Source organism: Anabrus simplex, chromosome 8 (genome assembly GCF_040414725.1).
Source record: "Anabrus simplex isolate iqAnaSimp1 chromosome 8, ASM4041472v1, whole genome shotgun sequence".
NCBI classification, from domain to species: Eukaryota; Metazoa; Arthropoda; class Insecta; order Orthoptera; family Tettigoniidae; genus Anabrus; species Anabrus simplex.
The window spans coordinates 82,489,938-82,517,674 of record NC_090272.1 but is presented as its reverse complement, the minus strand read 5'-3'; the positions used below and the strand labels follow the sequence as shown (position 1 = coordinate 82,517,674).

Genomic DNA, 27,737 nt, shown 5'->3' with positions numbered 1-27,737 from the left:
GTTGAAGGTCTTCATCAACTCTATCGTCTTAGTAGGGACTGTCCCTCTCGCACCAATCATGAGACCCCTCACTTATACAACGTCCAGCTCGTATTTATTCATATAATACAGCACTGTAAGCAGGTAGATAGAGTTTTTTCTCTCTGTCTGCTTCGTCTGATTGGTTGGAGTGCATTTCAAATCTTATTCTGGGGTCTAATATATATCTTTTCTTCCCTTTAATGGCGATCATGCCTGTCCTTCTCGTGCTGCCATTTACTCCGATGCCATGGACTTCCTCATGCACTTGAAATCCTTTCTCAAGAAGCGTCTGTGCTATGGATGATCTGATGTTGTGATGTCTGGTGTTACAAAGAGCTTCACTGAAGGCACAGGAACCCAAGACATGAGGTATAAAGTTTCAGTCTCACTGCATCTTCTGCAGCAGTTACCATCAAGGGGCCTTCCTGGTACAGCTCTTACAGGTGCAAATTACATGCCATTTTCAGCACATCTCTCCACTCCGTGCTAGAAAGGCCAGCAGTTTGTAGGAGGGAACTCCTTGTACAGACACACTCCCTGATCTTTTCTTCTCAGCTGGCACCATTTCTCAAATTCAGATTTTTGTAATTTATTCCCGAGTTTCTTGGTGTCATACACCCTGTGCCGGTTTTTCATATCCTCAGTTTTATCATTTACATTTAGCTCAGTTAAGCATCTGTTAATTACTTCATCTAGATTTCTGGCAGTTGCACCTGTGAGAGCTGTACCAGGAAGACCCCTTGTTGGTAAATGCTGCAGAAGATGCAGTGAGACTGAAACTTTGTACCTCCCCTCTAGTTTCAGAATGTTGCAGCTATTTATATGCTGAAGCAAGACTTCCCAATTTGCCCTAAAAACACTTAAACCTTTTGATCGTTTACCTGAATAAATCATAGAATCCAGAGTGTCAGTAGGAAAGGATAAGATCTCCTTTAGTGTATTCTTAACAAAGTTTATCAGCATCTTCCAAGAACCACCGTGGTATTTTTCCTTCAGGAACGCACAGGAACTGGTAAGTGAATGGAGGGCAAACTGAATAATTTAGAATTGAACACTTCTGATCTGGATGAAGCCAGGGGCAGGATGATAACGAGGTGAGTTTCTGCGGAAAGTGTGTCATTGTCTTCTTCGAATCAAATAACATAGTATCTGCATAATTTACCCCTAAGTACTCGACTCATTTGTTCCTCGAAATACACAATCTCTGTGCCTTCCTCAACACTTACTGTAATGAGCCTTTTGTTTATTTCTTACTGTTAGACCAAGTTCACAAAACCTTTATAAAGCTAGTGTTGGCAGTTCTGCGGCAGAGTCTCAACTTTTTCCTATAATAACCGTATCACCTACGAAGCCCAATATTGTTAGAGGTTGAAGTCCGTTTTTCAAGAGAATAACCATGCATGTCACATAGTCCTTTTTTTCAAAGATTTCTCAAAAAATGTGGTCTGTTGTGAGATTGTATAAAACTAGTGACAATGGAGATCCTCACATTACACCAAGATTTTCTTGAAATTGGTCTGGATTTGAGTTGTATTATTCTTCTGAAGCTTGAAAATTATACTACTCAGCTTACTTAGCACACCTGACATAGCTAATGTTTGCCTTAAGTGTGAATGTCCCACGATGTCGAAAGCCTTGCTAGTGTCTAGGAAGACCAGGGTAACATATTGTTTGTTGTGTTTTGCTGAGTTTAACACAGATCTGATGGTGCCATTGTGATGAGTTTTAAGCCAGGAGATCACTAGGATTATCTGGCTGTCAAATGCTGACGTTCAGTTCGAAAGGCAAATTAGCCTGCCTTTACTGAACAGCTTGATAAGGTATTGGGATGGATTCCCCCAACAAGTGACAACTATGAGAGATTCACAGGTGCCGTAATAAACACAGCAAAGAAGTTTATACCTAGGGGTTATTGAAAGGAATATATTCCTGGATGGAGCGAAGCTAGTGAAGAACTGTATCAAGAATTCCAAACAACTGGAGACAAGAACACAGCTGATTGACTATTACACAGCCTAGACAATGCTCGCCGACAGAAATGGATAGAAACAGTTGAAAACCTCAACTTTAAACATTCAAGCAGGAAGGCACGGTCCTTGTTCAGGAAATTAGGAGATGGGAGCCAAGTAGCTCGAGACACTATTCCCATAAACCCCAACAAAGTTGCATCTCATATCATGTCAAGTTCAAATGCTCCGAAAGATTGCGACCATACCACTGCAAACAAAAAGGGAATCAGAGCCTTGAAAACAGACAGTCTTGAGAGCAGCAGTTTTTCTTGTCCATTGGCTCAAGAGGAAGTTGCTATAGCTTTAAAACATCTGAAATCAGGAAAAGCCCCTGGTTTTTATGGCATTCACTCAGACTTTTTAATAATAATAATGTTATTGGCTTTACGTCCCACTAACTACTTTCTAAGGTCTTTGGAGACGCCGAGGTGCCGGAATTTAGTCCCGCAGGAGTTCTTTTACGTGCCAGTAAATCTACCGACACGAGGCTGTCGTATTTGAGCACCTTCAAATACCACCGGACCGAGCCAGGATCGAACTTGCCAAGTTGGGGTTAGAAGGCCAGCGCCTTAACCGTCTGAGCCACTCAGCCTGGCAACTCAGAATTTTTAGTGGAAGTATGCAATGATCTGGTTAGCAAAGTTCTATTCCAGTATCTTAGAAACAGGGTCCATCCCTCAACTTCTGAAACAAAGATCATCACCATTCTCAAACCAGGTAAATCTTGTAAAAATCCTCAAAGCTACTGCCCAATTACACTTCTGAGTGTGGTTTACAAAATAATGGAGAGACTTCTTTCAAACAGAATTGGCTCAGTAGTTCTTGACCATCTACCATCCGCCCAAATCAAAGTTGCACAGACCACGTTCTCTCTCTGACTACACACATTGAAGCTGGTTTTCAAAATCAACTAAAAACCTCAGCTGTGTTCGTGGACCTTACTGCAGCATACGATGCAGTATGGAGACAAGGACTCATCTACAAACTGCTTTGAGTAACACCTTGCAAGAAAATCGCAAAGCTCATCGAAAACATGCTTATAGACAGGAGGTTTCGTGTAATTTTGGGAAATGAGACAGGTAAGGAAAGGATCCTTAACAGCAGTCTTCCTCAAGGATCAGTACTAGCACCTCTGTTGTTTAACTTTTATATATCAGACTTACCAAAAACAGCCTCCAAAGCATTTGGTTATGAGGATGATTGGGCATTTGCAATGGAGGGCAAATCTACGGAGAACACCAAAGATACGCTGACAGCTGATCTCGCCACCTTAGAGCGTACTTTCGTAAGTGGAGACTTAGGGCAAGTTTGAGTAAAATTGAAGTCTCATGTTTCCGTCTCAACAACAAACTGGCTCATTGTGAACTTAATGTCAAATTCCAGAACACTAGACTTCCTGAAAACAGACACCCAAAATACCTCAGACTAACCCTTGACAGAACACTGTCCTTCAAGGAACATCTGAAGATGACAAAAGCTAAACTCCAGTCACGGAACAATATCATCCACAAACTGTGTGGCACCACCTGGGGTCTTCTGCTTCGACCTTACGAACTTCAGCCCTTGTCCTTGTCTTCTCATCTGCAGAATATTGTTCTCCAGCCTGGCTGAACAGCCGTTACACAAAACTGGTTGACACACAGCAAAATCATACTTTACGCATTCTATCGGGAGCCATAAAATCCACCCCCACTTCTTGGTTACCAGTTCTGAGCCATATTCCTCCACCTCACCTATGGATAAAGAATGCCTTGCTGCATGAGTACCAGAAGCTGTCGAGGAATTCCAATCTGCCAATTTATGAGATATACCCAACGCCTTGAACAACAGACTATGGTCCAGAAATCCACCAATAAGGACTGCCAAAATCCTGGTTGACAAATTCAGCCTACAGCAGGATTGGATTCAAGAATGTCTCCAGGTGAGTATCAGAACTTCCCCTGTAATACAAGAATATCAAAAGGACTAGACCTACCTCGCAAAACCTGGACAACCCTCAATCGTATCAGGACAGGATATGGAAAGTGTACTGACTTCCTCTATAAATGGGGCAAACTTCCCTCCCCGGAATGCAGCTGCAGTGCCCCTAAGCAAACAGTTCGTCATATAGTGGAACAGTGCCCCCTGAGTGCTTATCAGGGTAACCCAAAAGACTTTCTTGAACCAAATCCTTCTTGTATAGACTATTTTCAGAGCTTGAAGATGAAATTGTAACCTACATAGTGTATTGAATATTTAATTTGTGATTGTGTGTTTTTATTTTTAATGTCATAAATACAGTTGAACCTGCTTTATACGTAACTCTGTTCTACGTAATTTGTATTTGTACATAATTTCTTTAGGTCCCGGCAAAATATCATTTAAAAGCGTGTTAATTAAACCTTATTTATACATAATCCGTTTATACGTAATTCGCTGTTATACGTATTAAGTGTCAGTGAAATAAAACTGAGTTTTGCGTAATTGTAATGAGAATGTGCTTTTAAAAAGAAACTACTTTATTTATGAAGTTTCCTCTTTGTCGGCGAAGGCGGAAGTAGAGCGATCGGGTTTCGGTGCTGAAACAGAACACAGAGTTTCGCCGAGTGACATTGTTGACCCTTATTTATTAGTGGCTTAACAAAGGCGAGTCCTCTTCGCTCCTCCTCTACCTTCATCGTTTTTGACACACCGCCAAAGATTAAGATACATTATAAGCAAAGCGAGTGGTTTTGGTGCAGAAACAAAAGAAAATGCAGTAAATTTGTTTGAATATGAGAATGTCTTTCGTGGGAACAACGGAGAAGTAAAATGTCCACAGTGGCGGTATCTGGTGTTTATTGTTGAACAGTAGTTTTGTCATTCAGTTGCTTTTGATTAGCCACTGAGAACTGAAAAAGGAAACGTTATACAAGAAGTGGACACTAATCCACACAAAACAAAAACTGAAATCGCTTCAGACTTAGGGATTGCTTATACCACGCTATGTACAGTCATCAGTAAAAGAAATGCTATTTTGGATGAGTTCTTAAAACTGGGTTCAAAATCAGCAAAGCGCAGCCGTCAGCAAGAAGGATGGTACGTAGATTTGGAGAAAGTACTTTTCACATTGTTCCAGCAAAAGCGGGCCGCAGCTCTACCAATTAGTGGAGATATGCTGAAGACAAAGGCGATAGATTTGCTAAAATGATGAGTATCACTGCTGCTTTGAAGGCTTCATTAGGATGGTTGCAAGGATTTAATGAAGAGATGGAAAGAAGAGGTTCTGCCGGATATCGTAAGAGATTATCAGCCACCAAACATCTACAATTGTGATGAGACCGGCCTATTCTACAATCTCCTTCCTAATAAAACATCAGCTGAAAAAAGGTGACTCATGCCACGGAGGGAAGAAAAGTAAAATTCATGTAAGAGTACTTGTCGCCACCAATGCAGATGGATCTGACAAACTTCCTCCACCTGTTATAGGAATATCAAAGAATCCGAGGTGTTTTAAGGGTGCGAAAACAAAACCTAAGGAATATGAATCCCATGGGACAGTGGTTCAAAAAACTGGACATTAAAATGAAAACGAAACAGAATAGATCCTTCTTCTTATGGATCGTAGCGCAGCACATCCACCTCAAATCGTTCTGGAGAATGTCCAAATGGAATTTTTCCCTCCTAACTGTACCAGTGTTCTACAACCGCTTGATTTGGGCATCACTGCAAATTTCAAAGTGCATTATAGAAAAATGCTGGTTCAACATTTAATAACATTTAATGCAGGAAATGAACCTCTCTCCATTAATTTGCTACAAGCCAGGGACTTTATTTCGGCTGCCTGGAAGCAGGTGTCATCCTCCACAATCAGCAACTGTTCCCGCAAAGCTGGTGTCTTACTAGAAGAGGCTGCCTCTAGTGATGGTTATGGGGACGAAGTTTTTCCTGGCAATGAGCTAGCGCTACTGAAGGGTGTAAAATTCGATACTTTTGTGCATTTCGATGACAATCTGGCTGTATGTGGAGAAATACCGGATGAAGAGATTAATGCTGATGTATGCCAACAATGTGGATGGACCAGCTACAAGCGACAGCGACAATGGAGATGGAGATAACGACTTGAATCTTGACACCTGAACTGAGTGAAGTGTTAAGTGCAATCGAAGTGCGTAGGTGTTACATCAGTGCGAAAAGTTGTACTGAAAATGCTTTGAATTCATTACAAAGTTTGCTAAAGGAAGTTTATACTCTTAATGCAAGAAAAGTGAAACAAGCCAAACCATCTGATTTCTTTAAGGCTGGGCCAAGTTGAAAATAATATTTTCTTTCTTAACGTATTTATTATTTGCAAGGATTTACACATGTAGGTCTATTCCATTGGTTTTTCAGTAAATTTGTGATGTATTGCGTAAGTCTGACTTCTAAGTAATTCTGAGTTACAAGTAGTTTTTTCTTTTCCCCTTGATATACGTACAAGTCAGGTTCAACTGTAAATGTGATGGTGTCAGATGATTTGATGAATCCTCTTTGATGTTCGCTATACTGGATGTAACTCCTTAATTTTACATCAAAGACCTTCTCGATGACAAGACAAAGGACTGAACATATAGTGACTGGCCTCCAGTCTGACAATTCCGCTGGATCTCCATTTTTAGATACAAATTTTGCACACCTTTGTGAAAAAATAATGGAACATACCCAGTCCGTAACATTATCGTGGCAATTTTAGCTATGATAGTTGATGCCACATAATCTTTGATAGCTCTAACTAGAACTCTGTTGGTCCTACTGATGTGTCCACAGCCATTTTCTTCACAGCCAGGATTACCTCGTCCTTGTGCACAGTTAAGTTGAGGTGAAGGGGTGTAAGTACTTTGAAGAGAATTAAGAGTCATAATAATGTTATTATTTTTACGTCCCACGAACTACTTTTTCAGTTTTCAGAGACAACAAGATGTCAGGATTTTGTAACACAGGAGTTGTTTTACATGCCTGTAAATCAACCAATACGAGGCTGACATATCTGAGCACCTTGAAATACCAGTAGACCGAGCCAGGATCGAACCTGCCATGTTGGGGTCAGAAGGCCAGTGCCTCAACCGTCTGAGCCACTTAGTTTGGCTGATTAAGTGAAATTCTCAGATTTTTATGATAAATCATATTTATGGTAACAGTCCCATTTATTAACAGCCACTCCTTGTACATATACTACCTATTCAAAAGTATCCAGATACCCAGCTGTACCCTTAAACTGGAGTCTAGAAGTCACTACGACTACTGCTGCTTCTATGAAAGGTAGTCAAGTACTCAATGTTGTTCAGTGGTATGAGATATCTGCAGAATGGGTGGAGCAAAGGATTTAGTGACTTCAAATGTGAAATGATTATTGGTTGCCACATAAGGATGCAGTTAGTCAAGGTCAATTCTGCCCTTCTCAAGTTGTCGAAGTTGACTGTCATGGATGTGATTGTGAAGTGGAAATGGGAAGACACAACGACAACAAAACAACAGCCAGGTAGAACATCATCAAGAACCGTTGAGCACTGAAGAAGGTGGTACAGGAAAATCAAATGGGGTATGATATCCCCAGCCGTGAATTCTGCAGTGTTGCTAATTCTGCAACTAGCACCATGAACGTATGTCAGGATTCAAGATTCAAGCACACAATCTCAAGCATAATGACACATTTTACCAATGAATGCCAAGAGTGGTTAAATGGGTGCCTATATTTCTAGACGCATACAGACCTTAAAACTTATCACTAGTTTCTTCTATTATTTGATTTCTAAAATGAATAGATTCATGCCTAACCAAATTGTGTATGATACTGTTTGTCATTGTAACAGCCTGCAAACGCTGTGGGTAAAAATTAAAATTTAGAAAACAGAACTCAAAAAATTAGAGTGGGTGAAGTTTTATCTGATCCTATAATGATTTACAGGGGTTTTCGCAAGGCAGTAGTATAGGACCTTTATGTTTTTCATATATATATACTACATATGAGTAATAATAATGTTATTTGCTTTACGTCCCACTTTTACGGTCTTCGGAGACGCTGAGGTGCCGCAATTTAGTCCCGTAGGAGTTCTTTTACGTGCCAGTAAATCTACCGACACGAGGCTGTTGTATTTGAGCACCTTCAAATACCACCGGACTGAGCCAGGATCAAACCTGCCAAGTTGGGGTTAGAAAGCCAGCGCCATAACTGTCTGAGCCACTCAGCCCGACTACTACTACATATGAGTAAAGAACTGGAATCAGAGATAAGGCTTTTTGCAGATGCCATTATACTGTATAGGTTAATAAATGCGTTACAGGATTATAAGCGACTCCACAGGGCAAGTTGGCCGTGCGGTTAGGGATGCGCAGCTGTGAGCTTGCATCCGGGGGATAGCAGGTTCGAACCCTACTCTAGGCACGTTTCCCATTTTCACACCAGGCAAATGCTGGGGCTGTACTTTAATTAAGGCCACGGCCGCTTCCTTCCCACTCCAAGGCCATTCCTATCTCATCGTCGCCACAATATATAACTGTGCCGGTGCAACATAAAGAATTGTAAAAAAAAAAAAGGTAAGCAACTCCAAAAAGATATCGTTGAAGTTGTGAGAAGGACAGCAGACAATGGTATATTGATAAACAGGGTAAAAAGTCAGGTTGTAAATTTCACAAAGCAGAGAAGTCCCTTCAGTTTTAATTACTGTGTTGATTGGGTGAATGTAGCTCATGTTAATGTACCTAGATTTTAATATAAGGAAAGATAATCACATTAACGAGGTTGTATATAAGAGTTACAGATCTCTTCATATGCTTATGAGGGTATTTAGGAGATATCAAGGAGAGGGCAATTAAGTCACTGGTAAGACTCTAATTCGAGTATGGCTCAAGTGTATGGGCCCCTCACCAGGATTACTCGATTTAACTGAAATAGATCCAAAGGAAAGCAGCAAGATTTGTTCTGATTTGAGACAAACAAGTAGTATTATGAAAATTTTACAGCTGGGAAGAATTGGGAGTAAGGAAACAAGCTGCTCAACTAAGCAGTATGCTTTGGGCTGTAAGTCAAGAGATGATGTGAAAAGACATTAGAAGATGAATAAGCTCGGTGGAGTTTTTAAAAGTAAGAAAGATCATAACATGAAGTTGGAATTCAAGAGGACTAATTGGGGTATGTATTCGTTCATAGGAAGAGGAATTAGGGATTGGAATAACTTACCAAGGGATATTTTCAATAAATTTCCAGCTTCTTTGAAATTATGTAAATGATTTTAGAACACAATGAAGGTACTTGTGTGTGCGAGGTGTGTGAATGCATGACCTGTCATTTTAAGGACGCTGATACAAGTGAATAATTATGTTTATATTCAAATTGCAGTACACTAGAAAATCTTACAATAAAATACAGAACAAGAACAACACGATCAAGGTCGACAATTTTTGCCAATCTAAAATCCAATTTTTGAGGCTTCTTAGAAAATAGATTCAACAGATCTGTTGGTTTGAAAATTATGTCTTTGAATGTTTGTTTAGTTTATTGTCAGTTTCTGTTTATTTTCTTTTTTGTAAAAATTCTAGGGGTAAGTAGGTTCCAACCCCCAGTAATGCCCCCTGGCTATGCCCCTGATGCCACTTCAGTAGATACATCTAGCTCAGAAGCAATTACAAACCAGGAAATTCCATGTTATCTCTCGCTCAGTTCATTCCGCTAACAGAAACAGACAACAGAGCCTTTGAGGCATTAATAAAGTATCGATTAGGTGGTTATTTATACTTACTTCTTGATTAAACATCGATACGGTCATGAAATGGACAACTTGTAATACGAATGCTAACCAAGCAGGAAACATTACGAACATCTATCTTAATCTGAAGATGAAACTTGCAAAAGTAAGCACAGATATATATTTCCTTAGAAATTCCGCTAACAGAAACAGACAACAGAGCCTTTGAGGCATTAATAAAGTATCGATTAGGTGGTTATTTATACTTACTTCTTGATTAAACATCGATACGGTCATGAAATGGACAACTTGTAATACAGTTCATCCTTGACAGATACAGTTACAGCCATCCGATTTTCAGCAAAATATTATTTATTATACTTATTCCCAAGAAAACCGGTGCTGACAAGTGCGAAAACTACCGCACCATTAATTTAGTATCTCACGCCTCCAAAATTTTAACACGTATTATTTACAGAAGAACGGAAAGACAAGTTGATACTGAGTTGGGAGAAGATCAATTTTGCTTCAGAAGAAATTTAGGAACACATGAAGCAATCCTGACTTTACGTCTGATCTTACAGGATCAAATTAAGAAGGACAAGCCCACATACATGGTGTTCATAGATCTTGAAAAGGCATCTGATAATGTTGATTGGACCAAGCTATTTGAGATTCTGAAGGTGATCGGGATCAGATACCGAGTACGAGCAACTATCTACAAACTGTGTAAAAATCAGTCGTCAGTGAAAAGAATCAAGGGCTTTGAAAAAGAAGCATCAATCCAGAATGAAGTGAGGCAAGGTTGCAGTTTGTCCCCCCTACTTTTCAATGTTTATACAGAACAGGCAGTAAAGGAAATCAAAGAGGAATTTTGAAAGGGAATCACAATCCATGGAGAGGAAATCAAAACCTGAGATTTGCTGATGATATAGTTATTTTATCTGAGACTACAGAAGATATGGAGAAATTGCTGAATAGTATGGACCGAGTCTCGGGTAAGGAGTGCAAGATGAAAATAAAAAAGTCCAAAATAAAAGTAACAGAGTGCAGTTGAATGAACTCGGGTGATGCAGGAAATATTAAATTAGGAAATGAAGTCTTCAAGGAAGTAGATGAATATTGTTACTTGGGTAGTAAAATAATTAACGATGGGAGAAGTAAGGAGGATATAAAGTGCAGACTAGCACAAGCAATGAAGGCCCTTCTTAAGAAAATAAATTTGCTCACTTCGAACATTGATAAAGGAATTAGAAAGATGTTTTTTAAGACTTTCATCTGGAGCGCGGCATTGAATGGAAGTGAAAGATGGACGATAACTAGCTCAGAGAGATGGGTAGAAGATTTTGAAATGTGGTGTTACATCTGAAGGTGAGATGGATAGATCGAATCATGAATGAAGAGATACTGAATCGAATTGGTGAGAGGAGATCGATTTGGCTAAATTTGACGAGAAGAAGTGACAGAATGATAGGACACATCTTAAGACACCCAAGACTTGTACAGTTGGTTTTTGAAGGAAGAGTAGGCAGTAAGAACGGTATGCATAGACCAAGGTATGAATATGACAAGCAGATTAGAGCAGATATAGGATGCAGCAGTTATGTAGAAATTAAAGGGTTAGCACAGGATACGGTGGCATGGAGAGCTGCATCAAACCAGTCTATGGACTGATAAGGGAATTTGCCTATTTGCCTATTTTATTCCTGTATTCAGAAACGTAGGCTTTTGAGATATAAATCCATTCTAGGGTCTTTTTAGCTATATTTCGTTGGTTTTATTGTGCCTATAAATGCCTATTTCAGGAGTTTGTGCCTATTTGGAGTATAATTGCCTATTTGATGCCTTTTGATTGTATTTTACAACAGCTGATATTCTTCCAGTACATTATATTGTAGGTAGTGTGCTCGACAGAATTATCTTCTCTTTTCTCAATATCTGTTTACCCCACAAACAAAAATGGGAATTCTCAGAAGGCACCAGAAATAGTTCTAGGGAAATTTCCATCAAGAGAAACAAGAACCATTTGACCTCGAAGCCTTCAACCCCTCCAACCTCCTAATGCGAGAACCAGTCAACGTCGAATTATGTTGCACAACCCATATACCCTGCACCTCCCTTTCGATGCGAACTGTTGTATGTGTACGCTTTTTGTTCTGTCAAGCTTGCTGTAAGGAGATTTGAGATTGAGAACTATGATCGCATTTCATTGTAGCATATATAGGCCTATTAATTTATGTATTGTGGCAAGTTGTTTTGTTGCAATGCTCTATTAGTCGTGAACTTTCAATAATTTATATTGCTAAAATGTTGGAACGCCGATGGTCTCTTGTCACAGAATGGATGAAAATTAAATCGGTATTTTGAACTGTGATTCATTTTCTGAGAAAATAGAGATTTACAACTGTATGAAGCAGCTGAAGATTTCTTCTAGGAGAGGAAACATGTACTGCATACTTTTCAAAATATAATTAATCACTAAGAGTGATTAAAAATTGTATTGATTGGATGGAAATCCTCAAATCTCTATATATTCTGATTAAGTGGTATGTCACATGTGATATAAATCATTTTGGATCCGTATTGATGATATCTGACTTTATATAATAACAATAGGTTATCCTATTATTTTATTCCTGTCAATACATGTATTGATTAGGTGGATAAAATAATAAAATGTAGAGGCGCGCGGCTGTGAGCTTGCATCCGGGAGATAGTAGGTTCGAATCCCACTATCGGCAGCCCTGAAAATGGTTTTCCGTGGTTTCCCATTTTCACACCAGGCAAATGCTGGGGCTGTACCTTACTTAAGGCCACGGCCGCTTCCTTCCAACTCCTAGGCCTTTCCTATCCCATCGTCGCCATAAGACCTATCTGTGTCGGTGCGACGTAAAGCCCCTAGCAAAAAAAAAAATAATAAAATAACTTATTGTTATTACATAAAGTTAAGTGCTATGTTCCAAGCTGTCAGTGGAGAGATGGTGTGGAATAATATTAGTAGATGAATAAGTTAGAGTGGCGTTTTCAAAAGTAGAATGCGGTAAATATTTTTTTTATAGGAAGAGGAGTTAGGAATTGGAAATAAGTTGGCAAGGAAAATGTTCAATACATTTCCAAATTTTTTGCAATAAAGAAGAGACTAGGTAAACAAGAGACAGGCAATCTGTCACCTGGGCAACTGCCCTGAATTCAGATCAATAGTGTTGACTGATTGATTGATTGACTGATTGATTGATTGACTGATTGATTGATTGATTGATTGATTGATTGATTGATCAGGAATTAAGATCTGTCACAATAACCCCTCAATGAGTGTTGAAGCTTGCCCTGCTGATGAAACTGGAAAGGAGAAATGAGCTTATCACGGGCTGGCTAGAAACGGATGTAGAATTGGGACTGATAAGGAGAGAGCATGTCTATTAAAGAGAGTGAAATATGAAGTGGTAGAGATCCTTTTATGTTTCCATGCTCGTCTTTGTCTCCTTTTCTATTGCTTCCTCTTGTGATGCTGACCTATCGTTGTGTTTATATTATTTTGTGTTCTATATACAAATTTATTTTCATTTGTACTTTTCCATTACTTACACTTTCCAGAGAAAGTACTTTCAAAGTCAAAAGTATGATAATATGCGACCAACCTTTACTTACCAAATAAATTAAGATTTATTATATCATTTCTTATTACAGGCACATCTTTAAGCAGCCAGTTACCTGTCAGCAGTGCAATCGAAAGCACTTCCTTCGCTCCGCTCAAAATCGAGCATCAGATCATCGGACGCAATGCTTTCACAGGGGGAAAGAGTATCCACCGATCCTGTCCTACTGATACGGCGGCCACGTGCTGGACTAGGACTGCCTTCTGCCGAGGAAGCCAATGCTGCCCGCCGAGGTACTGCAAGAGCACAGAGTACTTTCTTAGTACAAAACTATAATATTATTATTTTATTAATAGAATATTAATAGAATTAGATTACGAGAATAAGAGTTCTCAACATTAATAATGACTTATGATTAGAGTCCGGATTATTAGGTACTGATAGGTTAGAATGCAAACTTTAAGTCAGTAACAAGTATACCCTACACTGTACAACGGTTATGCTATGAGATTTGCATAGATATTAGGTGTACAGCCTAAGAACTCCTTGAATTTATGCTACTCTTCCTACATTATGGTACAACGGGTTGCATGACACTTACTACAAACCAAATTACTTTGCATTCTAACCTTTACAGGTACAACAATCTAAAATTAATAAACATTTTCAATATTGTGTCAAAGTATAAGACATACGTATACAACCTCACTCCTAAATGGCAATTCAATTTTGAACACTATATTTTCAAGATAAAAATGAAACTTTCCAAAGGTTCCAATTTCATGACATTTTGATAACACATGGTATATTATGCAATATGAAAAATGTTTTGAATTTGCAGATTAGGTGATATAGGATTATCGTTTTAGAGGAGTGATGAAAAATTTTTCCGTGATAAACTTTATAGTTAATCACAAGTCTCAGAGGAAAAGTTGGTTGAAGAAATGAAAATGTGTCAACAACATATTACTGATATCCCTACTGGCCAAGATGTCTAAAGAAGGAGGCATTGAAGAGAGTCTACTCTGCATGACATTAAGTTACATGATTTTCTACAAATTATTACTTCAACTGATTTCAATTATAATGGATTAGACAAAAATTACTCTATTACATACATAAGTCATATTAGAGATCATTCTTACAATCAAGGTACCATTAACACTATCTATACTATACTTAATCCTAAAGTTAAGATTTTGGGAGGAAATTGTGGTAACACTGTATAATGGAAGGAAGGGTTGCTGCTAATGTATCATTTAAGATAAGAAAGCAATAGACATATTTAAGAAACACACCAATGTTCAAATTGTACACAGTCAATTTGTGGTCAAAAAGATACTAAAACATATTAAGGATAATTTATTACAAAAAAATATAACAACAATTACAAAGAAGGAACAATCAAAGCACATCTCCAAATGACCTGAAAGGGGCTCCTACTGAATTTTCTATCAGTATAAATTTTAGGTGGATTTACACCAAATCTGGTGAGCAAGTGAATTTTGCTCCAAGGCTAAATGGTTAGTATGCTGGCTTTTGGTTCAAATGATCCCAAGTTCCATTTCCAACCATGTCAGGAATGTTAACATTCATCGGTTAATGCTTCTGGTTGAAGTGCTGGGTGTCTGTGCTGTCCTTAACATTAAAATTCACCTTAGGTAGGGCCCCATCCTCACAGCCGTGCACGTTGTCTATAATAGGGTGTCAACTCGAAAGACCTGCACCAGACCTCTTCGGAGGCCATTATTTTATAGCAATTGAATTAGAGATACCTGGATAGTAGCAAGTAGCACCCACTTTCAACCAGATAATGGAGGCGATGCAGCATGTCTTTAGACTCCACAGCCCACCAGAAGATTTGGGAAAATGTGGTCGTCCATGACCACCGCACAGCCTCCCATAATGCAAGGAGATTTATCAGAAGAGAGTCCAGGGCACACACATTCCTCTTGAGAGTTGTGTTCAATACTACTAAGGCAGGATGACCCTAGAAACTAGGCAAGCGTTGTCCTGTCAGTGGAGTGGCCTTAAGTTAGGTTCCATTCCGGCATTTGCCTGGAGGAGAGGTGGGAAAACACGGAAAACTACTTCAAGAGTGGCTGAGATGGGAATCAAACTCAGTTGAGCTCCCGAGGCTGAGTGGACTTTTCAAATTTCGTGGCAGAGCCGGGAATCGAACCACCCGGTACACGGTTCTCCGGGGGTGGCAGGTAATCACGCTAACTACTACACCACAGAGGCAGGCCATTTTAGACTCATCCATCGTTAATACATAAAACATCGAACATGAGGAATAGCACAGAAACAACACACAAATAATGAATTCACTAATCAACAAGACACAATGAACGAACTCCCTTTTCAGCCACTACTCAAGCACTGGAAGTAAATCATCCCAGTGACAGTGGTCACTTTCGTTACGTTGGGTTGTCGCTCGCTGTAAGCTTGGACATGCCGACTTTCTCCAAGTTGTTAACAGATGGAAGAGGATAGCTCATAAATGGTGACCAAATTTCAATTGCAGCGACATCATTCGGAGGCTTTCAGAACTATGTCTGCCACCGAATGCAATTTAAAGATTGAATGCGTTACGTCCTTAACTTTTCCATTTGCTTTCTCTTTCTATCGACAGTGGATTAGATGGCGGGACTATACCAGCACCACGCGTAATCAAGCAACGGAACTAGTGCAGTTGCGCGGAAATTTTGAACTGCTGTGAGATGAAACTGTCAATACTTGACTTGAAACAACCTCCAATCGTACTACAGACAGTTCTTCGCCCTATCATAACGCATGCAATGAATGCCTTGCATGCAAGGAGAATACGCCCCTGGGAGTCAGTACAGAATCCAGGCTCTGTTTGGGCAGACTAAGATGGAGACTTAATGTCAGGTACCCTTCCTGTTGCAAGGGATCCCATTAGAAATCCTAACTGGGTACTGAACCTGGGAAACCCGGGTTAGAAAAAATATATTACTTTACATTCCTTGAGCTAATATAATGTACTACATAAATTTTACTTCATTAATCTGTATTCTATGTTTAGTTAGTAAAATTCTGTTTCATTCCTACCAAAACATTGCATAAAACGATTACAGTGTAATTTCCAAGTGCACAGTAGCTTTTAACAATTTGGATACCTTTAGCAAGTTGGTCGCCTTAGATTAAACTAACGAAATTTGCATTAATGAATTGCAATAAATGCTACTCATTGTTTTATTCACAATTAACCTCTTTTAAAAGATTTTCAGGTTTATGCACTTATGTTATGTAACAATTTAAACTCAAATTGACGACAAGATGCCCAGTGCTGCTTATACGTAGGCAAGTCAATAAGTATCTGCAATTTTTCTTCGATTGTCTTTTGGCTAGCTCTATGGTGTTCCTCACCAGCCAATAGATGGAATCCTTGTCTACGTCTGTGCTAGATTTCAGCTTTATCAGATTAGTACAGCTTGCGCTATTACGATATAAAGATGGCCGCGCCACTCTCATAATAATGCTATTTGCTTTACGTACCACTAACTACATTTACGGTTTTCAGAGACGCCAAGATGCCGGAATTTAGTCCCGCAGGAGTTATTTTACGTGCCAGTAAGTCTACCGACACGAGGTTGACGTATTTGAGCATCTTCAAATATCACTGGACTAAGCCAGGATCGAACCTGCCAAATTGGGGTCAGAAGGCCAGCTCCTCAACCGTCTGAGCCACTCAGCCCGGCGTGCACCACTCTCTGTTTGCACCAAGAAAGGACAGCGTTCCGCAATCCGTTTTTTTTTTCTGGACTGAGGATGTACCAGGAGCGGTAATCCATATAAGACTTTCAGCACAATATGGGAACAATGTTTTGCCACAGCGAAGTGTTTACCAGTGGACTGAACAGTTCAAAAGGGGGCGTACGAGCGTGAAGTATGATGAAGGATCCGCGCGTCCATCTGCAGCCGTAACTGATGCCAATATTGAACAAGTGCATGATATGATCCTGAATAACAGACGAGTGACTTAAGGACGTGGCAAACCATAGCACATTTGCCATGGTTGTGCATATGAAATCATGCATAACAGGCTTAACTTTCACAAAGTCTGTTCGAGATGGGATCCAAAACAACAGAAGCACAATCGTGTGAGAATCTGTCAACACTTAACGGTCCGTCATGCTAACGAAGGTGAAACGTTTCTAAACCGGATCATCACTAAACAGGGGTAACCACTTCGAACCAGAGAGCAAACGTCAGAGCATGGAATGGAAGCATCCCGGATCCCCAGTAAAAAAGAAATTCAAGAGTCAACCTTCTGCAAGAAAAGTGATGCTCACAAATGTTTTGTGACTCTCAAGGACCAATCCTGGAACCCTACCAAGAAAAGGGGGGGGGGGGAAACAGTGAACGCCACAGTGATATGTTGGCAAGCAAGCTGAAACCTGCAATTCGCAACAAATGCAGAGGTCGATTTGCGGAAGGAGTTCTTTTGTTGCATGACAATGCGGGTCCACATACCGCCACCCACACCGCTCAAAGTCTTCGGATGCTGCATTTCGAGATGTTGGAGTAACTTGGGTACAGTCCCGATCACACCCCGTTGGATTACCATATGTTTGCTCCACTTAAAAATGCTCTAAGAGGCCATCGATTCAGCTCCGATCAACAGGTGAAGGAAGCGGTGCACACCGGTACGTGGGTAGCTGCGCAACCAAAAACTTTTTTTTTGCAGAGGGTATTAGAAAGCTTGTGAAACCGTGGACCTTATGCACTGAAAAGCAGAGTGACTATGTTGAAGACTAATATCAATAAAAAGTGTAATAAATTATTTTTGTAATAAATTATAAATTATAAAAATTGATTGCAGATACTTATTGACTTGCCCTCGTACTTCCCCTAAAACATGCCAGTGAAATTTGGGAAATTTTTACAATGCCCAGTTAATACTGACAAAGACCATAGTGATCAATTTTAGTCATTTCCTGTAAAACACACACTTGAATTTTAGACTAACTTATGACAGCAATAAAAACAACTCACGAATATCTCACGCACGGAATATAATTGAAGTGGTGCAATACAAATTAGAGTCAAAATAAACCAAAATTTTGTTTTCTATCTAGTACATCTGTTGTGCGGCGAGATAGAGATAACAACCGACCTTTTGCGACGAGCAAACTGTAGTGGAGTTTACAATAGTGAGTGTTAGATGATTGTCAGATTAGTGCGATTGCTTTAAAGAACAGAGCACCGGGTGAATATTGCGTTAAATTCGGCGACAAGTTCATGCAGACGTACGCTTTGTTACGTGATGCGTACGCGAAGAATGCCGCGCCATAGACAAAGCTTTCAAGTGGCTGAAGCGACTCAAAGATGGCACGACAGATGATCAATATCCCGTAGACCAAAGGCGGACACAATTCGGCTCAATGAGCAGCGCTCCCCCTCAGGCAGGTATAGTACATGTAAGGTATAGGAGCAGAGTATGCCCTCTGACGGAAAGTGCAGCCTAGCAGCTACTTGCACGGTTCTCACTAGCGAAGGAGCGCGTACCTAAACAGATTTAAACTTTTAACAATTTTATTGTGTCTAATTTATAGTGCTATTCAGTGTATTAGATTATGGCGAGGAATGAAAATCGGTTATTATGTACACAAACGCCTTGTGCGAAGTAAATACTTTTAATTATATTCATTCCGTTAAGTTATGCGTAGAAAACAGAATTAATTATTTCGACATGTAATAACTAAATGCTCTTTTCTGTACCCATAGAAATACTACGGGCCAACATAAATGCTTGTTTAGGAACAGAGCATAAATCAATCACTACTGATCTGCATTTAGGGCAGTCGCCCAGGTGGCAGATTACCTATCTCTTGTTTTTCTAGCCTTTTCGTAAATTGGAAATTTATTGAACATCTCCCTTGGTAAGTTATTCCAATCCCTAACTCCCCTTCCTATAAACGAATATTTGCCCCAATTTGTCCTCTTGAATTCCAACTTTATCTTCATATCATCTTTTAAAGACACCACTCAAACTTATTCAAAATTTGGTCAACAAAAATGGCCTATTTTGTAGTATGGACGCTGACAGAGGTGTTCCGCTATTCAAGACGATTAATTTATATGTGATATTATGTAAATGCTTATGCATCTTGTGTAGTGAACAACATCTTTAAAGTCTCGATTATTTTTGAATGTACTACATATTATATAATGTAATAAAAAAGCAATGGATGAATTAAAAGAATATACATAACTTTCTGTAATGCCACTGGTTTAACAAACTACTGTTTGTTTTACGATGTACTGGGTTTTTCATAATGTTACCCAATGATTGGGTTTGCCATAAAATTTATTGGCACGGGTCTCTTACATTGAAGCACAGACGACAGGTAGTAACCTAACTAGCAATTTTCATCCGGTGTCAATTGGGGTTACTAACGTAATGTCGTTTGAACAAGATCTACGGCTGAAATATCCATCGAAATGCCTCGAAAAGAGCCCAGACGACGCCAGTTATATTGCAAAACCCACATTTTCGATGTTGCCAATAGTAGTTATGAAACGTAAAGAGCCGTCAAAACGAAGGTGCCAATTTTTTTGCACGAATGCAACACTCCTGTTGTTTGAACGTAAAAAATCTAGGACCAAGCAGAACGACCGCGGATACTCCCACCTGACTGTTTCTTCTTCTTCTTCTTCTTCTTCTTCTTTAGCATATGTCCCGCCTGATTGCAGGGCCCGCTGTGTGGATTCGTTGTCTCCATTTAGTTCCGTCTCGGGCCATGATGTCTGCGTGGAGATTTACAGCCTTCAGGTCGTTGTGCACAGAATCGGCCCTGCGCTGTATTGCTCGTCCAAGATATACGCTGATTTTCCCCAAGGTCAGTATATGACAGGTTGCCCTGAACAAGGGTTTCTGCGTTCGGAGGGCTTCGGCTACGCCCGGTTACGACGTCAGCCAGTTACCCACCGCCAAGGTTAGAAACCTTGACCGCCAGTCCCGCTAAACGTCTGTGCAGTAATACTGTATGTGAGTAGTTGTGAGTTTCTTTAATATGTGCAAGTGAGTTGCAGGTATTTTTAATAGTTTTATGGTGCTTTCTATGACTAGTCCTTGTGGTGAATAGCTGCTTTCTTACGCCTGTGTTATTTTGTGTTTGAGTTGAATTGATTTATCGCGGGTTGCATATAAACATGCCTGGTACGAGGTGTACGGCTACTGTGTACAGTAACAGCTGGCCGAAAACCAGGAAAGATCCTTCAAAAAGTCATATCAAATACTTCAGTTTCCCAAAAATGAGGAACTAAGGAAGAAGTGGATCCAAAGATGTAAGCGCAATAGAAAGTGAAACTCAGATTCCTGCCGGGTGTGTTCCGAACATTTTTCTGATACCGATTTTGAAAGGGGCCTAAAGGGCGAATTGTTAGGGCTTCCTCCCAAACGTGTGCTTAACAAAGACGCTGTTCCCTCTAGAAATTTGGGTGTTTTGCAAAGCATAGAACAAGTGCCACATGATAGATTAAGAAGGAAGGAAAGAGGGGCAATAGGAAATATTCAGAACATAACACGACTATTGCAAGTTCACCACCTCCTCCAGCCACTCCACCTACCCAGGTCCGTGATAATACTATGGACTTGATTGAAGAAATTGAAAGATTGAAAATACAGTTAGATGACAAACCAACGGTGCGAAAGTAAAACCAACGATGTCCTTAAACTGAAATTAGAGACAGCGGAAAGCAAATTACATCAAAGCCGCGTATCTATAAGTAATAATAATAATAATAATAATAATAATAATAATAATCGTACGGCCTCAGCTACCGTGTGCAGACATTTCAATATGACGCCATCTGGCTGTCTGCTCGTCAATTTCGACGTTCCGTTCTACTCTAGGCTACTAGATGGCAGACCAAGTAAACCGAAACTCTCTTGGGCGTCTATGGCAGAGGGGGCACTACGTGTAGTGGGGTGGTCTTTTTCCCCTGGCCTTCCATAGATACTGTAAAGGTTTATGGTAAATAAATAATGAATAATGAATGTATGTAATGAATTTTGTCGGGTAAACACCAAATGTGTCACCAGAGATCTTTTACATGCCGACATCGTACGACATGGGAGTGTCGAATGGACTTTTCTTTCGCCTTTCAATAATACGACTACCTCTGCCGGGTTTGAACCCGCTATCTTGGGATCCCGAGCCGACACTCTACCACTGATCCACAGAGGTAGCTATCTACAAGTAATTTGCGTAAGGAGTGAGTTAAATGTAAGAGGTTAAAATATTCTGTTCAGAGCATCCATACAAAACTGGCCAACGGTCTGAAAGGAATTTTTACTGAAAATCAAGATAGTCACAAAACAGCAAAAACGTGTTACTTGGACTGTTGAAGACATATCGGCGGCTTTCACTTGAAGGTATCTAGGGAAGAAAACTTACATTTATATGAGACAATAAACCGCATTACCCTCTACCTGGACTTTCAACGCTGGAAAAATGGGCTTCAAAAATTGACATGCGAAACGGAAGTGGAATCCTGGAAGATATCCTGCGTATGATGATGATTGCTGCTGTCTCGTATAAAGACCACGAGAAAATTGCAGTTCTCCAGTTTGACGAAATGCGCATTAAAAGTACTTTCGAATATGAACCCCGGAAGGATGAAATTTTAGGCCTCAGTTCACAATTGCAAGCTGCGATGGTGAGAGGACTGTTCAAGAATTGGAAGCAAGTAATTACGCCGATTTCGATAAAAAAACGACAAAAGACATACTAGACAATTTGGTTTCTCGTCTTTCGGAAATAGGGTACACAGTAATGGCATGTGTCTGTGACAAGGCGCAGCAAATCAAGGCTTGTGGAAAGCATATGGAATCAATGAAACAAAACCTTGGTTTTTGAACCCACGGACATAAGAAACAGTGTACTTTTTTGCAGATATCCCTCACCTGTTGATACTAATTAGGAACTGGTTTCTCGACACCGGCTTCGAATTTTCTGATGGTAAAGTTGTGTCGAAGGAACCTGTGAAAGCTCTGGTTAAGAATGACAGCCACGAAATTAAAGCATTCCACAAAATCGATGTCAGTCATCTGAATTGTAGGGGCACAGAAAGGATGAACGTAAGAAAAGCTGCAAAATTAATGCCACACAGTGTAGCTACAGTGTTACGTCATTTCAAATTAGGAGATGACGCAACTGTTGTTGAAAGCACGAGTGAATTCAATGAAACTGTTAATAATTGGTACGATTTCATGAATTCCTACAGTCCGGAAATTTCTGAAGTGCCTAGCAAAAATGCGTATGGTCTTCAATTAAAACAACAAGACGAAATTTTAGATAAAATGTGTGACCCTATTAGCAGTATGACCTGCAAGGGGAAGGAAAGTTAAGTTTTCCAGAAAGCTATCCTTGTGACTATCTCCTCCTCGAACTAGCTGATCTCAGAAGTTCAGAATCTAGGAATGGAGTACATTTTAACCCACCGACTGAACCAAGTTTCACTCAAGAATTTGTTTTCCCAGATCCGTTCTCGAGGAGGATTATACGACCATCCTACAACGCTGAACGCTCTTTATCGTCTTCGGATTATTATTCTCGGAAATAATGCCGGTAAAATAAACACAAGAACACGCGAACAGAAACCTCTGATGAATATCTCTCATTACAAATGCTGAGGAAGTGCGGAATAACGTGTCGTGAGTTAAAATATCCTCCTGCTGAAAGCTATTTTGAAGAAGGCACATATGATATTGTTCCAACATTTGCCGGTGAAACTGACACTGAAATGGAGGTCGAAGGTTTGAATTATATTGCAGGTTGGATGGCTAAAAAAACGAAAACACTCATCCGCACTCAGGATTCCGAACAGGCATAGGAGGAGCATACGGCAGTACGTATTGCTCGGAGTCCTGGGTTCGAAGTCTGTCATACGGTGATCTTACAGAGCCGACAGCTGAGGGGTCACAAACTGTACAAGATACGGAGAAACGCTTCTGTTCTTATCACGGACTTACAGTCCGAAGACGGTTGGGAGTAATACAGAACCTAGTTTCTTTAATATGTGCAAGTGATCCTAATTTAAATAGTGATCTGGTAGCCACATTTGTGAAAATGAGGACATATGCTCGTATAAAAGTTTTAAACAAACATGAGGAAAAAGTGGAAGCAAACATGTCAACGTTGTGGAGGTGAAAGTCAAGAAGATAACGAAAATGAAGAATCTACCCGTTAAGGTAAAATTCACTTGATCATAATAGAACTGCTTGTTTGTTCTTTTGTTCGCTTGCTTGTTTATTGGTCATATTTGATGCTCAGTTTTGTTTAACTCGAAATCATTGATTTCAGTAGCGTAGCATGGCCACTAAAATCCTATTAGCATAAACCACGGTCTTGTAACACGATTAGCTCTTGTATTGTACATTATTTTGTCGGTTATCTACTATTTACAAAGTTAGTTTGAACAGGTATAGGGGACACACGAGCTTATAATTGTTTGGCTAAAACATATCGCAATCACTGAATTCCTTTGGAAAGCGCCCCCGCGATCAGAGAGCAGGTATCTGTGTGACATCAAACTCGAATAGCCAATGACCCCAAGCCAGCCGTTGTGGGTAACGTATTATATACTAACCTTGGACTTTACCCATGTATTGTTCTCTGCATGCAACCCATGCCCAGACCGGCGTAAGCGGTTTCCCTGTATATCTTTCTGGATCGGTGAAACGCCAACTTAACACATTATAGCTGCAAAACTACATCCCCTTACTTTTCCCCAGCTGACTCTGCATGAAAACAACGAATTAAGAGGGCTGATTCCTATCCGTGTTTTAATTATTGTCTTGATAACCTTTTTTACGGCCTATGATTATTCGACAACAGTTTTCCTATACCCTATACTGTATGTTACAGAATAAGTATTATGATCATTAAACTGTTCTAATAACTAATGTCTTTCATTCAAACAGATTGAAACAGATTCACGAAAGGTCCACATGCATCAGCATAAGAAACTACACCAAACGTCGGAAATACACATTTTTTTTGTATCACGGAATTATATTAAACAGAACAAGAAGGAAAATAGGGTCCTAGTTCCCACCCCCTAAAGTTGTTAATGAATATTTAAGTGTGGGTACATTAAAACATATCTGGAGAAAAATCCCTGTTTCTATGCAGCGACTTTTCTTCGAAAGTTTACGTCCGTTTTTTCTATGCAATTCTGCGAGTTCAACTAGCAGATGACACTCAATCTAAAATGCATATTTTTGACTAAACATGCTTTTTTTTTTCCTCTGTCCTGTAAAATCACTCTAGTGACTTTTGGTTTGATTTCCTGAATACTGCGGCACAAAAATAATTATAAAAATACAAAGCAAAATATGTACCTGAAGACCAAATAAGTTCAAAAAGTATCAATAATGTAGAATAAAGAAAACGAACATATACTTGCCAGGTTTGGGTGGAGAATCAACCAAAGTGGTATTTTCAGTGATAGATAGAAGTAAACTGCTACACCCACCAGAGGATGTAACCAAGTCAGCACCTGCAGTGCCTCCATCATCAAATGTAAGTCCAGGCTGGTCAGCAATCTCATCATCTATGAGGAAGTCTCTTCCTTCAGATAATGACAAGGAGTTGGACGCATTGGTAGGTGTTCCTGGACTGTCGGGGCTAAGGGTGTTGGCTGATCTCTGCATTGCAGCCTCGCCGGCACCGGTAATGCAATCTGTGTGTTTACTGTCGTCATCCTGGAGAAGACTTCTCTGCTGATCCTCCATTACATCTTCAGAGGCTGTACTGGTAGGTGGACTGCTTATCAAGCTGTCAACAGGTGACTTCTCATCATCAATTAAAGTGGACGATGCTTCAGCCGCAAAGGCTGCAAATAGAGGGTCCTCAATAGTTAAGATGACTGGACGTGGCTTTTGTGTACTTTCCAGTACAGCTCCTGGAAGATTCATTTGAATACTTGAAGTTGAAAGTGTGATATTATTATGACCATCATCACTAGAACTGCTAAATTCCTCTGCCATCGCTTCACCATGACCCCAATCCTCACCCTCCATACTGCCAGGCGTAACTAAACCTTTCTCAATTAAAGACTTCTCATTTTTTGAGCTGTCTCGGAAGACTTTCTCCTCGCCTTCTTCCCTGCCAAGACCTTCATCATCATGAGACTCATCGGATGAAGGTGTAGACAAACTGTCTTGCCTAATATTATCAGCGTTATTTCCTGGCTGTCGATGGTACTGGAGTGACCTTTGACTGACTAGTCCTGTACTCTGAACAAGGTTATTTCCATTGTTCACCCTCTGCGTGGCTTTAGGAAGTGAAATAACAGAAATTTCTGTTATAACATTGGGATCATCTGCTGAAGAATCGTCATCCTTAAGGTCCCTTACATCAAATCGCTGACCTTTCACGATCATCTCCAAAATCCGAGGCTTTTGTAGGTTCCGATTCCTACGGATACCAAATGTCGGGCTACTGTCCAGTAATTCAACACCATGAAGAGTATCAGTTTCGCCATTGCTCATAGCCGTACTATGATGGCTTCCTATGCCGGAATCGTCATTCACGGAGCCTTCTTTGGAAGAAGATTCTTCCCCAGTCGATCCCTGGCACACTTTTCTAGTACTATTATTAGCTACAGTTTTTGCAATCTTGCTTGTTCTCTTCACGTCAGCTTCAACGGATGACAATCTAACTGGATACTGAGGTTTAGGTAAGTGTGTTGTCTGTAAGGTAAATCGTGACGCTGCCAACTGTTCATGATGCTCCCCTGGTTTTGGAATGAAAGATTTGTGAACTTTACTTTTATTTACATCTGGTGTAGTGTGTGGCTTTGGAATGGACGTCTCTCTGGATAAAGGAACGGGGAGCCTACCATTTGCTTTCGTTTTAAGTTTCTCAGAATTCAAGACATTTTTATATTCCTGATTGTGATGGCTTACTATGTGGGGGGATGGTATCGTGTTACTATTTGAATCTCCCACTTTGTTGGTAATGGCGGCTGACGTCGGTGTTCGGAATCCAAAACGATTGATCCTCACCGCGTTGTTGCCATCGAGATCCTTTTTGGGCCTTGCTAGTTTAGGACTAGATTTCCCAGACGTAATTGGACTAATACTGTTCAGTGATTCGTGGGAGGGCGTACGGCTGTGGTTATTAACTATGGTGCTAGGTGGAGGTGATACTTCCTTAGCTACATTGTCTAGAACGGGGATTGCACTGGAACTAGGAGCGGTGACTGGACGCCGCTTGAAGCCAAACAACGTAGCCTGGCCCCGGGAGTACGGAGCATTTCGCTTTACGAGTCCCTTAGCTTCGCTCTGAAACATAAAAGAGAACATTCCATAAGTCAATAAGCATACAATGGCAAGGTTGATTTTAAAATTGTTATTGCTTCAACTATTTGCGGATCACAGATTACGTTATACGAGTAATACGTTCCACATACTTACAAAGAGCCCTTCCCAATATTCCACCCTCCCCACTCCCGAGATACCAGCCTCAGTGGACAAGAAGTATGATTTATTCATTATGTTGCATGCAAACTTTCAGCTGTATACGATGAACGGTTTCAGAGCACCAGGAAGAAGGCCAAAGTTGTTCTGATCATATCCTAAATTCACCAAACTATAATTTCTCTGAATGCAGTATCGATATTGCATGAATGTGCTGGGAAGGTACCTTGTTGATTCATTTCTTTATACCGAAGAATTTAAATAGGATATCTGATGTTGCAAAAGTGTACTTTGATAATTCTTTTTAAATGTTTTGTTTTACGTCACACCGTTACAAACATGTCTTAATGGTGAGAATGAGGCAGGAAAGGGCTAGGACAGGGAAGGAAGCGACGGTGACATTAATTAAGGTACAGCCTCAGCAATTGCCTCGTGTGAACATGGTAAACCACAGAAAACAATCTTCAAGGTTGCCGACAGTGAGGTTCAAACCCACGAATGCATGCCAACAGCTATGTGATCAAACCGCTTAGCCAATTCGCTTGATATGTACTTTGGTAAAAATGGGACAATTATGCTTAATAAAATAAATATTTGTCTTGTTGCTATCAAAATGATTAGGCAGATGTTTTGCTAGTCAACACTGAATCTGCCACCTGGTCAGTAGCCCAGGTGGCAGTTTCCCTCTCAGTTGTTTACCTATACTTTTCTTAAATAATATCAACAAAATCTATCTAACATCTCCCTTAGTAAATTATTCCCATCCCTAACTCCTCTTATAAACAAATACCTGCCCGAATTTGTCCTCTTAAATTCCAGATTTATCTTCATATTTTAATCTTACCTAATTTTAAAAATACAATTTAAAGTTATTCATTTACTAATGTCATTTCACACCATCTCTCCAATGACGGCTCGGAACATACCACTTAGTCGAGCAGTTTGTCTTTATCCCAATGCTTACCAGCCCAGA

General features: G+C 40.0%; 1 protein-coding gene across 5 annotated transcripts in view; it reads right to left on the bottom strand.

Annotated features, from left to right (window-relative positions):
• The window catches only part of LOC136878810 (uncharacterized), a 648,211-nt gene that overhangs the window by 374,551 nt on the left and 245,923 nt on the right, over window positions 1-27,737 (bottom strand). For all 5 annotated transcript variants that reach the window (XM_067152303.2, XM_067152306.2, XM_067152305.2 and 2 more), the window contains 2 exons: window positions 24,748-26,629; window positions 13,421-13,601 (listed from right to left, as the gene is read on the bottom strand). In XM_067152303.2, the coding sequence (XP_067008404.2) occupies window positions 13,421-13,601; window positions 24,748-26,629 (2,063 nt within the window). The remainder of the gene's footprint in view (window positions 1-13,420; window positions 13,602-24,747; window positions 26,630-27,737) is intronic.